The 14537-nt window shown below is 47.3% G+C and overlaps 1 protein-coding gene across 8 annotated transcripts in view; it reads left to right on the top strand.

Moving 5' to 3' along the window:
• The window catches only part of CTDSPL (CTD small phosphatase like), a 119036-nt gene that overhangs the window by 79369 nt on the left and 25130 nt on the right, over positions 1-14537 (top strand). For all 8 annotated transcript variants that reach the window (XR_003428997.1, XR_003428998.1, XM_027088139.1 and 5 more), the window contains exon 2: positions 12600-12754. Coding sequence is in view for 6 of the 8 variants with exons in the window: in XM_027088139.1 (XP_026943940.1) it covers positions 12600-12754 (155 nt within the window). In the remaining 2 variants the exon portion in view is untranslated. The remainder of the gene's footprint in view (positions 1-12599; positions 12755-14537) is intronic.

Below are 14537 nucleotides of genomic sequence, written 5' to 3' on the forward strand. Positions count from 1 at the left end.
AAATTATTTTAAAAAAAAGTATATGCGAGATTGTAGAACTTGGGTGGCAATCCAAGAAATGCAAATTAAAGCAACAGCAAGTTACCATTTTCACCTTTCCGCTTGGCAAAGGCCAATTAAAGTCTCAGAGTTTGCACAGCCTAAGTGGAACACCCCATGAGGGGGTGCGCATACACACTGCCTCTCTAAGTGGCAGATTGTCCATAGATATCAAGAGGCTTAACGTTTTTTTCAAAGACTTTGGCCTTTGAAAAGCAGTTACACTTCTAGGTATTTCTTCTAAGGGATAAATCAGATGTGCACATAAAATTAGGTATGCTATGCTCACTGCCATATTATTTTTGATGATTTAATTTTTTTACTTATAATGCATGATATACAGTATGCAATTATTAGTTTAATACATGATACACAATCCAAAGGATACTAAAGAGAATAGAGTGAAAAGTAATTCTCCCTCCCTTCTGGTGTGTCCTCCATTCGTCTCCCATGGGGCAACAGTTACTTATAGAGATACTTTTTGCACATATAAGAATATGCACACGCTTGTGCATTCTATTTTGTTAATTTATTTGATTTTGTATTTGAAGGTTGATGGTAGTACACTATATGTTCCAATGTCCTTGCTTTTCTCATTTAATGTATCTCAGAATGTGCTCCATTATCAGTAGGCAATATAAAGCAGAGGTTAAGAGCCCAGACTACTTGGATTTGAATAAAGTCTACTACTTACTAGCTGTGTCATCTTGGGCAGGTTTCTTAACTTCTCTGGGACTTAGTTTCCTCATCTATAAAATGAATATAATAGTAGTCCTAACCTCATAAGATTACTGAAAGGATTAAATGAACCAATGTATGTAAAGTGCATAGAATAGTGCCAGGTACATCTTAGGTAAGATAAGTGTTGGCTGTTATCAGTGCACAGGGAGCTGCAGCCTTCTTTTTCACAGCTGTATAATATTCCACACCAGGGATAGATAGATAGATAGATATAGATAGATGTATAATATTTGGTCCCACATTGATAAACAACTAGTTTGTGCTGAGGTCAGCATTGCTGTTGCAAGCAAATTGCAGTATTATGACACAGTTTGAAGGAAACAACATAAATGTCCAAAGTTAGTTTAATTTTGACACAGCGCACATCCATACAGTGGAATCCAATACAACCAACCAAAATAAGGTTATAGAAGGATATCTGATGAAATGTGAAAATGTTCACATATTAAGTAGAAACAAACATTTTAAATATTTACTCAGTTTTTTCCACTATAAACATGATGTAGATTGTAGACATTGAGAAGCAATAAAAAAAAGTATAAAGAAAAATAATAATTAACCTAGTCCTACGATCCAGAAATTGCTGTGCTTACTTAACATACTGGTGAACTTCACATAATCTCTCTTTCAGAAAACTTGCATTAATTACTTTATAGGAAGTAGGAGTTGCCATCTTTGCTAAACATGGCAGGGAGCTGTGAGTTGGGTTCCCCAGATGAGGGTTGGCCATGTGTGGGTGGCACAGATTAAAGCTCTTTGGAAGCGGGAGGCTCACTGGGGGCAAGAGGGCTTCCCAGGAAAGACATGCTGCTCAGCTGAGCGTGCTCTTCAAGTTCCTTTTTATCAAATCAGTCATTTTCATTGTTCTGTGTTTCCTTTCACACATTCATTCGTTCAATAAACATTTGTATGTCAGGCCTATTTTGTACTATTGTGTTTCTAGATCTTAAGGACTGAGACATGAACAAGATACGTTCCAAGCCAGTACCCCTGGAGCCTACCTTCCCCAGCTTGTCCAGAAGCACATGACAGAGTTACAGACATCGGGCAGCACTGTGTCTGAGGTGACCCACCTGACCACAAATGCTTCCCCACATGTCTTCATAATGGTCATTTCTTGTGGCTGCACAGTATTCGCTCCAGTCGCTGTGCACTGATTTAACTAAGCACCCCGCTTTGTTGGACGGTCAGATTCCGGCATAAACACCTCGTGGTCTTTGACACATCACTCACCTACTTGTCATATGGACTGTTCCAGTTTACAGAGTTACCAGCAATGTGTGAGTGAATGGGCCCAGGCCGTCAAAGCCTTACCACCATTGGCTATATGTTTTTATTTTTATCATTTCTGCTTATTTTTTAGGTCGCAAACTGGACCTCGTTGTTTAAACATTCATTTATTTGATTACTGTTAAATTTTAACCTTTGCTTCCTCTAAATAAGTGCGTCATCTGTTTAAATCCTTTGTTCCGTTACTTATTTTGGCTCTCAGTGTGAAAAACAGATTCTGTATAGTGATGGTTAAGAGCTCAGATTCTAGACCCACACAGACCTGGTTTATCTCCAGCCCTGCTACTTCGGAGCTGTGTGACGTGGGGCACAGGGGTTTGGGGAAGTGCTGAGGCCAGGAAAGGCATTCCCAGCCGAGGGGCTCTCCTGGGAAGCTGAGTCACAGAGTTTGGTGGCCTGGGTACATTCGGGGGACGGCACAACAGCCACTGTGTCTGGCTTCATCTAATAGGGTTGCCGGGAGTATCACTGGTTCATTTTGGAGTTTTCAGAAGTGTGGTATTTTGAGTGAAGGCAGGTAGCATAAGGCTTCATATTCAGTTTCTCCCTGGAAACAAAACCCAAACCCATCAAGTGCTGGGGAGAGGCAGGGAAGGGTGGTAGGAAGGCCGGGAGCTCTGCAGCCAGGCTGCTCTGGCTTTGAACCCCAGCACCCTCACTGCACAGTTATATGTACTCCTGGTCTTGTCTTCTCATCGGAAAATGGCACTGCACATCATGAAGGCCACAAGTGATTTATGTCAGGGACCTCACACAAACAAGGCACTCAACTAACGTGGGCTGTTACGAACCAACTGTGAATGGGGAAGCTCATCCTTCCATCTCAGAGGATGAGATTAGGATTTCTCCTGCCCAGTTTTTAGCCATCAACCCTTACGGGCCCTCCCCTTGATGTCTCACTGCTGGAGGAACCACTGCCAGTTACAGGCTGCACAAGGGATAAGAGCTTCCAAAGGTACATTTCTTTCACAGAGTGGCGGGTGGAATTCCCTGAGCAAATCGATCACTTGGGAAGAAAGTAGGGACTGATGGAACATCTTGAAAAGTGACTAAGTCCTTTTCCTAGGAGGAAAGGATGTTTGGATTCTCAGCAGCTACATCTGCTTTTGAACTCTGTGCGGTCTGTGCCCTGGCCTCTCCCCACCCCCCAACCCCCCCTTTTATTCAAACAGGGGAAAGTTGTGTTTGTTGACAACTGTTTCAGGGTGGGAAAGGAATGTAATGTATGCATAGACTGCCCAGAATTTCCTGTTAGACACCCATTCCAAACCTCGGCCCTGGGATGCATTCCAGAGATTGCAGCCCAGTTCTGGAAGAGAAGAAATGGTGCATTCATTTAAAAGCTGACCCTCAGAGGAACTCCCCCTCCTCCCTTAAAAAAAGGTGTTTAGCATTTTCTGTGGTAAAGTGGTTGTGAATTCAGCTGTACGGTCTCTTCAGGGTTGTAATGCGCTCTGACATCCCCATGTACGGAGAAATAGCCTACTTTGGGAAACTTTGGTGTCCAGTTTTGCAGCTGTAACAGCATTGGTATCCACATGTTTTTAATGTTCTGCTGTAAATACGTGGATGACACAAATCTGCTACGCAATACCTTTCTCGCTTCTGCTCGTGGCATGAAAGAAGCTGGTTCTGATGGCAGGTTTTGGTGCTATGACACATTAGCAGTAGACTTCATGTGTTAAGTCAGTTTTCTCCTGGAAATTCTGTTACTCGGGGTCTTTGGTAGTCTGGACCCTGAGTCGGCATGTAGGCTGGCTTGGCATTGTGGAAATGAAAGGTAGACCTTGTTCTCTATAGCTGCCAAGATGCAGTTTCTTCACTTGAATGATTGGGGGTGGAGTCATAGTTGGTAGCAAACATTTCCACCTATGTTTCAGCTACTTTCATCTTGACCCTGAAGCACTCCTTGGTTCTATAGAGATGGGGGAGGGGGTCGCCGGGAGTTCGAGCTCAGATCAGAGATAAGGACGGATGGGTGGGTGGGGTGCTCACATAGGAGAGTGTGCAAAGCTCTGAATCAGTGTAGACCCCAGAGGTTGTGATCCTGCAGCCAGGGATTCAGGACGGTTCCTAAGCCTCTCCACACCTGGAATCAAAACCAGGTCAGAATTGTCAGAGGGCAGTGGGCAGCTATCACACTAACTAGGAAACGCTGGCTTTGGGGTCAACATTTCCATTTCTGGATACAGAAGGGAACCAGTCAGGTCAGGAAGTAAGTATAAGAGGATGATCAGAAATGCCCCTCTTGGCCTGTCATACCAACCCATTGCGGGTTCCGTTGTGCCTTCCGTCTGTTGGCATAAACACAGTCCTCTTGTCCCAGTGAAGGGCCAAACCCCACCGTCAGCCTTGGTGGTCTTTCTCCAAGACTTTCCATGTTTTTAACTACAACACTTTATTTCTAACCATATTCCATGTAAGATTTCTTCAAAAAGGCCTGAATCCTAGGGTTTAAGTTTCACATGTAGAGCTGCTTCTTACTTGTTTACTTTCTAACATTATTATTATTATACAAAGAAACCTTCACTAGATAGGAGGTAGAGTTTGAAAGAGCTACTTCAAGTTCTAAGTTTAGAATTCACATAACCAGAACCAAAATGGGTCTGCCTACGTGTTTTCTCCTAAAGCCAGGCTGTTTTTGTGAGGACTGTTGTCTGGATACAGTCACTAACTTCTGTTCACAGTGAGACACTGCACTGGGCCTAAACCAATCATCAGTTTTTGTTGCTATATCTTAAGCTGCTGATAGATTTTCTCTCTTACACAAACATACATGGTCTTGCTGCATCCACACAACAACCCTGTGGGGGTAGGTGTTATGATTCCCCTGTTACCTGTGTGGCTTAGGTAGATGAATTCACACTGGCGAACAGAAGGCAGGGTAATTCTATGTAAATGTAATTCTAAAGCCCGTTTTCTTTCCGTGTAACTTGTATTTAAAGTCAGTTTTCATGGCTTCCCTGGTGGCGCACTGGTTAAGAATCTGCCTGCCAATGCAGGGGACACGGGTTCGAGCCCTGGTCCGGGAAGATCCCACATGCTGCGGAGCAACTAAGCCCATGCGCCACAACTACCGAGCCCGCGAACCACAACTACTGAACCCGCGTGCCACAAGTACGGAAGCCCATGCGCCTAGAGCCCGTGCTCCGCAACAAGAGAAGCCACTGCAATGAGAAGCCTGCGCACTGCAACAAAGAGTAGCCCCCGCTCGCCTCAACTAGAGAAAAGCCCACGTGCAGCAACAAACACCCAGTGCAGCCAAAAATAAAATAAATAAATTTTAAAAATAAATAAATAAAGTCAGTTTTCAAATAAGAAATTCCATTCTAGGCATGTTACATAAAAGAGGCCACATCTGTGATTTTTAAACATCCTGGAAATCTGTGATGTATATAGATAGCTTACATTAGTCATAATCTAAAATTTAAACTCAGTAGTTCCAGTTACAGAAGTCAAACCATGACGTGTGTGGTACAGATCTGATTACGTCATTCCCCAGGTCCATAGAATTAAATCCAGACTCATCACCATGGTTTACAAGGCCCTTGCTGTCATCATCCCCATCTCATAACACCTCGCCTCTTTGATTTTTCAAATATTTCATGCTCCCTCTCACTTCAGGGCCTTTACACGTTGCTGTTTCCCTACTTCCCTGACCCCTCCAACAATTTTTTTTTTTTTTGCGGTACGCGGGCCTCTCACTGTTGTGGCCCCTCCCGTTGCGGAGCACAGGCTCCAGACGCACAGGCTCAGCGGCCATGGCTCACGGGCCCAGCTGCTCCGCAGGATGCGGGCTCCTCCCGGACTGGGGCACGAATTCGTGTCCCCTGCATCGGCAGGCGGACTCCCAATCACTGCGCCACCAGGGAAGCCTCCCACCTCCAACAGTTCTATACAACTTCAGCCCAGTTGTCAGACTACTTTCTTCTAAGAAGTCACTCCTACCCACCCCCTGCCAAATATGGACTTTGTGCCCTTCTCTGGGCCCCAGCAGCGCCCTGTGCTACCCCATCATAAGGAGACTCATACTGTATTAGAATTGCTTGTTCTCGTGTCTCTCCTCCTAGGCGTGCGCGTCGTGAGGTAGGGACTGTGCCTGTGTGATTTATCAGCGTCTCTGCACTGCCTCGCCCAGGAGCTCACATTTTCAGGGATAATCCTTTCCATTGCAGATAGCATAAACCCAATTCGTATTGGCTTCAAAGAAAAAGAGATTCACATAACTGAAAATGCCAGAAAGATCTGGTTTACTGAAATCAAGTCAGAGATCTGCCCCTCTTCACATCTCAGTTTGGGCTCACGTGATCAGTCAGGTAGGTGCTTCTCGCTTGGTGGCCAGGATGGCTGCTGGTGGCTCCAGGCTTACATCCTGCCAGCTTAGCAAACCAGCAAAAAGAGAACGTTTCCTCCAATAGCCGTAACATGAATCCAGGGGCCGACTTTCCTCGGCCCAGCTTGGGTCACGCGCCCATCTCTAAGCCAATCACATGGCTCTTATTGGCCAGGCTTTGGTAATGGACTGAGAGTTGGTGAGGTGAGAGTGGTGGAACTTTTACCAGAGGATGGGAAATGGATCTTGGCAGGCAAAAATGTCACACGTCTCCTACAGTCCCCATCGGCAGCTGGTGCTTTGAAGATACTGGTCCTTGCTACTGGACCAGCAGTCTGCCAAGAGAGACCAGGGAGGTATTGAGGAGGCTTCCTGTCTCACCTTTAGGACTGAAGACTCAAGGAAGGCAGCCATCTCTGCACTCATGTTAGCCGCCCCATTCATAGGCCCTCTCTAAGCCCCTCATCTGCTGTGCTGGAGGATGGGAGGTCCCCAGCCATTGAAGGAGAACGGTGGCGGGGGGGGCGGTGTATGAGTGGGAAGCGGGTTGTTCATCTGCTGGCTGCAGTGACATTAAGTACAGGGACAGAGAGAGAGGCATTAGCTCCCAGGGTGTATCGAGGAAAACCGGGCCACATGTCTGTTTGTCCTCAACGTCACACACTCCCCACATGGTCCGAGGGCTCCAGGCACATGGGTGAGGCCCATGCCCAACGTCTCCAGCTCTTCACAACCCTTCCCAGGATTTCTGCTCCACGCAGGCCTGCTCAGAAAAAAGGGGGAAGTCTTAGGATCACCCCATCTGCCCCTGCCGGGGATCTCCCCATCCTACCCTGTAGGATGCCATTTTCATGGGCCAGCCATCTGTGTGGAGAGAAGGGCAGCTGCTGGGACCAGCCACAGGCATGTCTTCATTAGCAGGACTGAGGAAGAAGAAGAGTTCCTTCTGATGGACCTGCGCTCCCAGAGCCGGGAGGAAATGACAGCATACAGTGGCCCAGTAGGGGAGCCTGCAGGAGAGCCACGATGGGTCTGTTGGCCTCCTTGCCTGGTGCTCATGCAGTCCTCCTCTCCTGGGAGGGTGCTCCCTTTTGGTGCACAGCATGGGGCAAGGAGCCCCTGGATCAGATGCAGACGGGGCAGGGGCAGAGCTCAGCAGAGGAGGGTTGAGCAAGTGGGCAGGAGAGAGTGGATGCTTCCTCCCCTCATCTTGAAAGCAGTATTCTTTTTCTAAGGGGAAGCAGGTAAACAGTCCCCAACAGCATTCATCTGGACACTTCCCCCCTCCCTCCATTTTCTTTCCTCATCTCTGCCTCTCCAGGTTTTAGAGCAGTTGAGTAGAATCACTTCTGAGATTTTTCTAGTTTTGCTTTCTAAGTTACAGTTTAAGTAACCAAGGTCTGTTATAGTAAGTTATGCCTCCTAGTTGTCAGACGGCAGGGAACAAATGTGGACCCACGGGATCCAGCCTTTGATCCGGGATTTACCAGCAGAACCCCTACTCCTTTACTAAGCACAAGCTCTTCAGAAACTAATGATAATAATAAGAGCTGACATTTATGAAGTGCTTACCCTGTGCTGGGTCCTGTTCTGTGTACTTTATACGAACTCATTTAATTCTTACAACAAGCCTATTGTTTCTATTTTACAGATAAGGAAACTGAAGCACAAAGAAGTCATATAACTTAGGTCCCGTAACATTTACTGGTCGAGCCAACACCTAGGAGGCTGACTTCAGAGGTCACATTCACAACCACCAGTCTCCTCACTTGTTGGGCTACACCTCGGTGGGTCATGTCCATGATTAATTATAGGACACAGAATCAGCAGCAGCGAAACAAGTTCTGCCGCTATTGTAGTTGTCCGGAGACAGAATGATGAGGGCCTCAGCTGGGATATGAAAGGGACAGGGCATTGTTGAGGACAGATTTAAGAACCACCAAGGATATCAAAACCAACAACTTAATGAGAGGGGGAAGGGTAGATGTTTAGACTCGGAGATTGATGCCCCAGGTGAAGAGGGGACCTGCTGGGTGAAGCACTCCTAGGAGGCATCCGGAGGAGATGTCCATCCGGCAGGCAGGTGGATAAACTGGCCTGGAAGTTGGGAGAGAGGAATGGGCTGAAGATGTAGCCCAGACAGACGTTTATTTGGGAGTTCAGTGGCCAAGGACCAAATCCCTTCCACTGGGACAGGCTTCTTTCAAGGGGTTGGGCTTTGAACCAGCCCCTGAAGAACAGGAATGTTCTCAGAAGTGGGGTATGAGGAGAGGAGGAGTGGGGGGTAGGATGTCAGCGTGATGAGGCGTCTACCATGAGGAGGAAACCGGACATGAGGTGCACAGGTGTGGACATGGATAGGAGCAGGAAGATGATCAGGGAAAGCAACAGAAAACTTCAGAATAATTTTTGATGTTTTCCTCCTAAATCTGATAAAACATGGAAATCTTTATGAAATGTTCGAGACTGATGTTCAAAGTTCCTACTCTCTTCTTTACTCCTCCAAAGTATTCTTAAAACCAGTGTAACTGGAAGATGTACATATTAAACTGATTTTCATACCCTACTGTTACAATTCTGATAAAGACCTTCTTCTGGCTCCCTGGGCCACCAGGGGAGGCGTGTTATCAGTAGGGACATTCAAAGGGGCGAGTGAGGCCAGGTGGTGAGAGGCTGGGTGGGCTGCCAGCCGGGAAAGCCAGTGGGAGCACGCTGCTGGGGCAGATCATGGACTCAGTGCCCTCTGTTCACGTGGGCCCCTCTGGTTTGGGTTGGTGGGCACGTTCCATCCCGGCAATGTCACGGTCCGGGGTTGAGCCTGGGCCACCACAGCAGTGACATTTACCTCCTGCAAGGCTTATGACGCTGCTCTTGCCTCATTTTGCCCTTCACAGGCATGGAGTGGAAAGCGGAGGAATAGGTGTAAGGGTTTTAGGTTTGGACGTAGGATATGGTTTCTCCTGAGCTTTACAGAGCTGCTGAAAGAAAGCTTAACGAGACTGTTTTCTTTCCCCATTGTTAGAGTAAAATGTAATGACCATAAAACATTGGGGAAATATAGAAGGAAGAGGTGTAAATACCCAGAGTCTGACAATTACTGTTAACATTGCGATATATTTTTGCCAATCTTTTCTCTACTACAATCTCTTTTCATTTGTTTTTGCACAGTTACGATCAAGTCAGATACACAATTATTTATCTTGCTTTTTTGATCTAATGTTATAAACATTTGTCCATTAAAACATAGATGTTGGGCTTCCCTGGTGGCGCAGTGGCTGGGAGTCTGCCTGCCGAGGCAGGGGACACGGGTTCGTGCCCCGGTGCGGGAGGATCCCACATGCCGCGGAGCGGCTGGGCCCGTGAGCCATGGCCGCTGAGCCTGCGCGTCCAGAGCCTGTGCTCCGCAACGGGAGAGGCCACAGCGGTGAGAGGCCCGTGTACCGCAAAAAAACAAAAAAACCCCATAGATGTTGATTTCGTGTATCAACTGAAACCCTTTTACCAGAAGTTTATGAGTAAATCAAGGGCCTTCTGGATCGTAGCTGGTGGAGAGGCAGCAGCTGGGGTGGAAGGCAGCAGGGTCATGAGACCCATACAGCCCACCTTGACCTTTCAGGAACAGTGAGTGCCGTGGGCAGGGTGGGCTCATGCTGGTCCTGAGGGAATCCAGCCATTTCCCCAGCTAGCCTGCTTTTGAGAGCACCAGCCCAACCCAAGGGTGATTAGAAGATTCGAAAGCCCCCAGCTGCCTGGAGGTTCCTACGGGCCCTAGTAGTGACCTTATTTAGCAGGAAGATGCCTGGACCCTCCCACAGCCATGAGCTGCTTCACCTCTTCCTACATAGACGGGGGAATGGAGTGAGCTGCCATTGTCAGGGGTGATGGCCTCCCAAGTGACCTGAGCAAATAGTGACCCTGCAGCCCTCTTTGTGGCTGCCACATGGCAAGTAATCATATGGTGGAATTATAAGTAGCTCCCTGGCTCCATGGTCAGGATTTTTTTTAGCACATAAGTTAGCTTGTTAATTTGTTAGTTAGTTATGGGGAAGATTTATGTGACCCAAGGATGAAAATAGGATCCGGGAAAGTGCGTTTTTTGCAGAGCTTTTTACTGCCCGGCCTGGGTTTTGATGGCTCAGTGTCACCAAGACATGAACAGCTTGTTTACTTGCAGAGACATGTGCTCTCAGCCGGGGAAGAGACAGTTTTTTTATTCCTCTGACTAAATTATCTGAGTGAGGCATAAAAAACTAAAACACCCAAAGTAACAACAAAACAGCTTAACCAATCATTTATATTAAATATGAGTTTATGGCAGTGCTTTTCTCTCCGTTTGGCACGTTCCCTCCTTCTTAATCTGACCTGAGTTGTTTCAGAATTGTCTTCAGTGTGGTGCATGGGGAAAGCATGCGCTCTGGAAACTGGCCCACTTGGGTTTGAATCTGGGCACGTGCAATTACTAGCTGTATATTCTCAGCAGTTAGATGGAAGCAATCACACCTATCTCCTTGGGTAGCTGTGAGGATGACATGAGATGAGGATTGTAAAGTACTAGAACCCAGAGGGCTGGCCCCAGGAAACAGTGGTCACTGTCGCTGCCACCACTGCTGTGTGGGAGGCCTCTGTGCCTGGTGGTCCCCTTGGTCTGGTCTGGCCGGACGAGTGGGGCCTGAAATGAGAAGACGGGTGCCCTGTGACATGAACCTAAGGATTCATAACGAAGAAGAAACAGCCAGCTTTTCCAGAGATTTATGGTTCTAAAGATCATCTTTAATTAATGAAGGTTTTTGTTTGTTTGGTTGGTTGGTTTTTGCCTGTGCTAGGCAGCTTGCGGCATCTTAGTTCCCTGACCAGGGATCGAACCCAGGACCCGGCAGTGAAAGTGTGCCAAGTCTTAACCACTGGACCGCCAGGGAATTCCCAGCGATTATCTTAAATTCACACTTCCTGGGCCATTTGCCTAAACCCAGGCTAAAGACCATCCAGCCTGTGAAGCTGCTGGCAAAACAGCCTTTCAGTCCTTTTTCAGAATTTCTGAATGCATTTGGTTTTGCTGCTGGCAGAAGGGTACCTGCAGACTTTCAGCAAAGGTTTTGTGATCTCTTGAGAGGGTAGGTGCTATACAAATCCCTCAAGTGTACAAAGAGGAATCGTGCCAGAATTGCTTTGTGGGAGAGACGGACTCCAACAGTTATCATGCGAACTTAATAATTTCCTACAGTGGCGATCTTCCCATCAACCCCAAGCATGGTCCCTGTGCCCGTAGCCTGTACCCAGACGTGGTATGTGGTGGGACTGCTGCTGACCCACCCAGACGTGGTATGTGGTGGGACTGCATTCCCAGGGCTAAATGCTCCTGCACCTCCAAATTGTCAGCCTCCTCCCCTGAGGTGTGTTTCTCATCTGTACTAACTTTTGTCTTTTATTTCTGACTTGTGGTGACTTGTCTTGAGCCCTGCATAACAGAAAGGATCCATCCCTCCCTCCGGAGCCTCAATCCAGGACAGGCCAGGGAATGAGTCAGTGGCACAGTATTGCCCTGGGTCTCGTGAAGATAGGCTTTGCCCTGGCCAGCCCTGATGTTCTGTCCCACCTCTCCTGCTGTTTCTATTTTAAGTGTGATGGAAGCCTCCACCCCTGAGCTCTGTGGGTCCAGGCTCCTATCAACTTCTTGACAAATGGCAGAGTTTAAGAAGAGGGCTGCTTTGTGCCTTCACACATCTTATTTCTTAACCCATGAAGTTAATTGTTTCCATGGTGAGCAGGGAGTGTCCAAGAACCCAGTTTCAATGTGACTCTTCCTTGGTACCCTTCACAGAGAAATGCTTCTCAGCGAGGGACAAGTCTGATTTGTGCCTGCAAGGATCTATGTTTTGAAGTAGCACTTGTGCAGGGTTGGAAGACTTTATCTGCTGGTCTCAGGAAGGCAGATGGCCCCGGGGATGGGTCAGCTAATGAGCAAGCAGCCCCCACTGGGCCGAGATCAGGGGAATTCTGTCCAGCCAGCAGGACTGGACTCCATCGACCGTCTGGCCCTCTAGGAGTCACGTAACAGTCTTTTAGAGGAACTTCCTGGCTCCCCTGGTCTTCTGGTCCTGAGTTGGTCTCCACACGTCAGGGCTCTGGGGCGGCTTGCACGTTCGAGTTTTCCCGTAGTATTACAGTTGGCCACGCTGTGCTTTGTTTCTCTTCCCAGCATCCCAGTGCAACGTCAGCCTGAAGAAGCAGAGGAGCCGCAGCATCCTCAGCTCCTTCTTCTGTTGCTTCCGTGATTACAATGTGGACGCTCCGCCGGGCAGCAGCCCTGGTGTTCTTCCGCCGCTGGTGGAGGAGAACGGCGGGCTTCAGAAGGTCAGTGCCGACGCAGCAGCCCCGGTGTTCTTCCGCCACCGCGCGTCTGTCCCGTCCTTGACGAGCATCCTTAGTCAGAATCTGTGACAGTATGTGCGCAGCCATTTACTTAAAGATTTGAAATTACCAAAAAAGCCATCTTTTTTGTTACAGGATATGTCAGTCATTCCCATTTAGCAACTGAAGAACATATTTGATGCGAGTTTTAAGAGTCACTTCATATTTTTGTAACATTCTGTCATGGGGAGTTGTATGAAAGAGAGTTAAAGAACCACGAGCAGACAAAGAAATGGAAAGACCAGAGGAGACACAGAGACTTGGAAAAAAGCCAATAATATAAGTGAATTTAACTACCTCATTTAATAATAAACGTATTTGTTATATATTCTTTCATATGTGTCAAATAAAAAATTTTAAGTCAGATCATCACAATAGGTTAAAAAAGAACAAATTCTACTCATATGCTGTCTAACAGACATCATGTTCAAAACAAAATGACTCAGAACAGTTAAAAGTAGGAGAATGAGCAAAAAGACATCACACAAGTATAAACAAAAAGAAAGGGCTTCCGTGGTGGCGCAGTGGTTGAGAGTCCGCCTGCCGATGCAGGGGACACGGGTTCGTGCCCCGGTTCGGGAGGATCCCACATGCCGCGGAGCGGCTGGGTCCATGAGTCATGGCCGCTGAGCCTGCGCGTCCGGAGCCTGTGCTCCGCAACGGGAGAGGCCACAGCAGTGAGAGGCCCGCATACAGCAAAAAAAATAAATAAATAAGAAACACAATTGGTCAGTAAACATGAAAAAATGTTCAGTATTGTTAGTAATCAAGGAAGTGAAAGCTAAAACAATGAGATGTCCTTTTCCATCTATCAAATTATCAAAAGATATTTTTTAAAATAATATTTGGGTTTGGCATGGGGGTAGTGAGAGAGAGAGTAGAGGATGTAAATTGGTTATTGGTAGGAGTGTGAATTGGTTACACCTTTCCGGAGAGAAATTTGGCAGTATGATCTCAAAACCTTAAAAATAGGGCTTCCCTGGTGGCGCAGCGGTTGAGAGTCCGCCTAACGGTGCAGGGGACGCGGGTTTGTGCCCCGGTCCGGGAAGATCCCACATGCCACGGAGCGGCTGGGCCCGTGAGCCATGGCCGCTGAGCCTGCGCGTCCGGAGCCTGTGCTCTGCAGCAGGAGAGGCCACAGCGGTGAGAAGCCCGCGTACCGCAAAAAAAAAACAAAAAACAAAAAAACCCTTAAAAATATACCTATCTGTCCACCCAAGCAGTTCCTCCTTATTGACATGAGTATGGATGTGCAAAGATTTAACCATAAGATACTATCCAGCATAGATTATAATGTTGCAGAATTATAAGTGAGCCGATGATCGACAATAAACAATAAAAGACCTATACGGTAACCATACAATCAAGTAGTATGCAGCTATTAAAAATGATGTCTCATAGGGCTTCCCTGGTGGCGCAGTGGTTGAGAGTCTGCCTGCCAATGCAGGGGGCACGGGTTCGTGCCCCGGTCCCGGAGGATCCCACATGCCGCGGAGCGGCTGGGCCCGTGAGTCATGGCCGCTGAGCCTGCGCATCCGGAGCCTGTGCTCCACAACGGGAGAGGCCACAACAGTGAGAGGCCCGCGTACCGCAAAAAAAAAAAAAAAAAAAAAAATGATGTCTCATAAATATTACTGATATAGGAAGATGTTCACAATATATCACTTAGGGGAAAAAAGGTTAAAATATAGTAGGCAAGTATATTTATAAGTATGTATATGGTCAT

Source organism: Aethalodelphis obliquidens, unplaced genomic scaffold (genome assembly GCF_003676395.1).
Source record: "Aethalodelphis obliquidens isolate GAN/ISIS:26980383/991018 unplaced genomic scaffold, ASM367639v1 scaffold62, whole genome shotgun sequence".
Taxonomy (NCBI): Eukaryota; Metazoa; Chordata; class Mammalia; order Artiodactyla; family Delphinidae; genus Aethalodelphis; species Aethalodelphis obliquidens.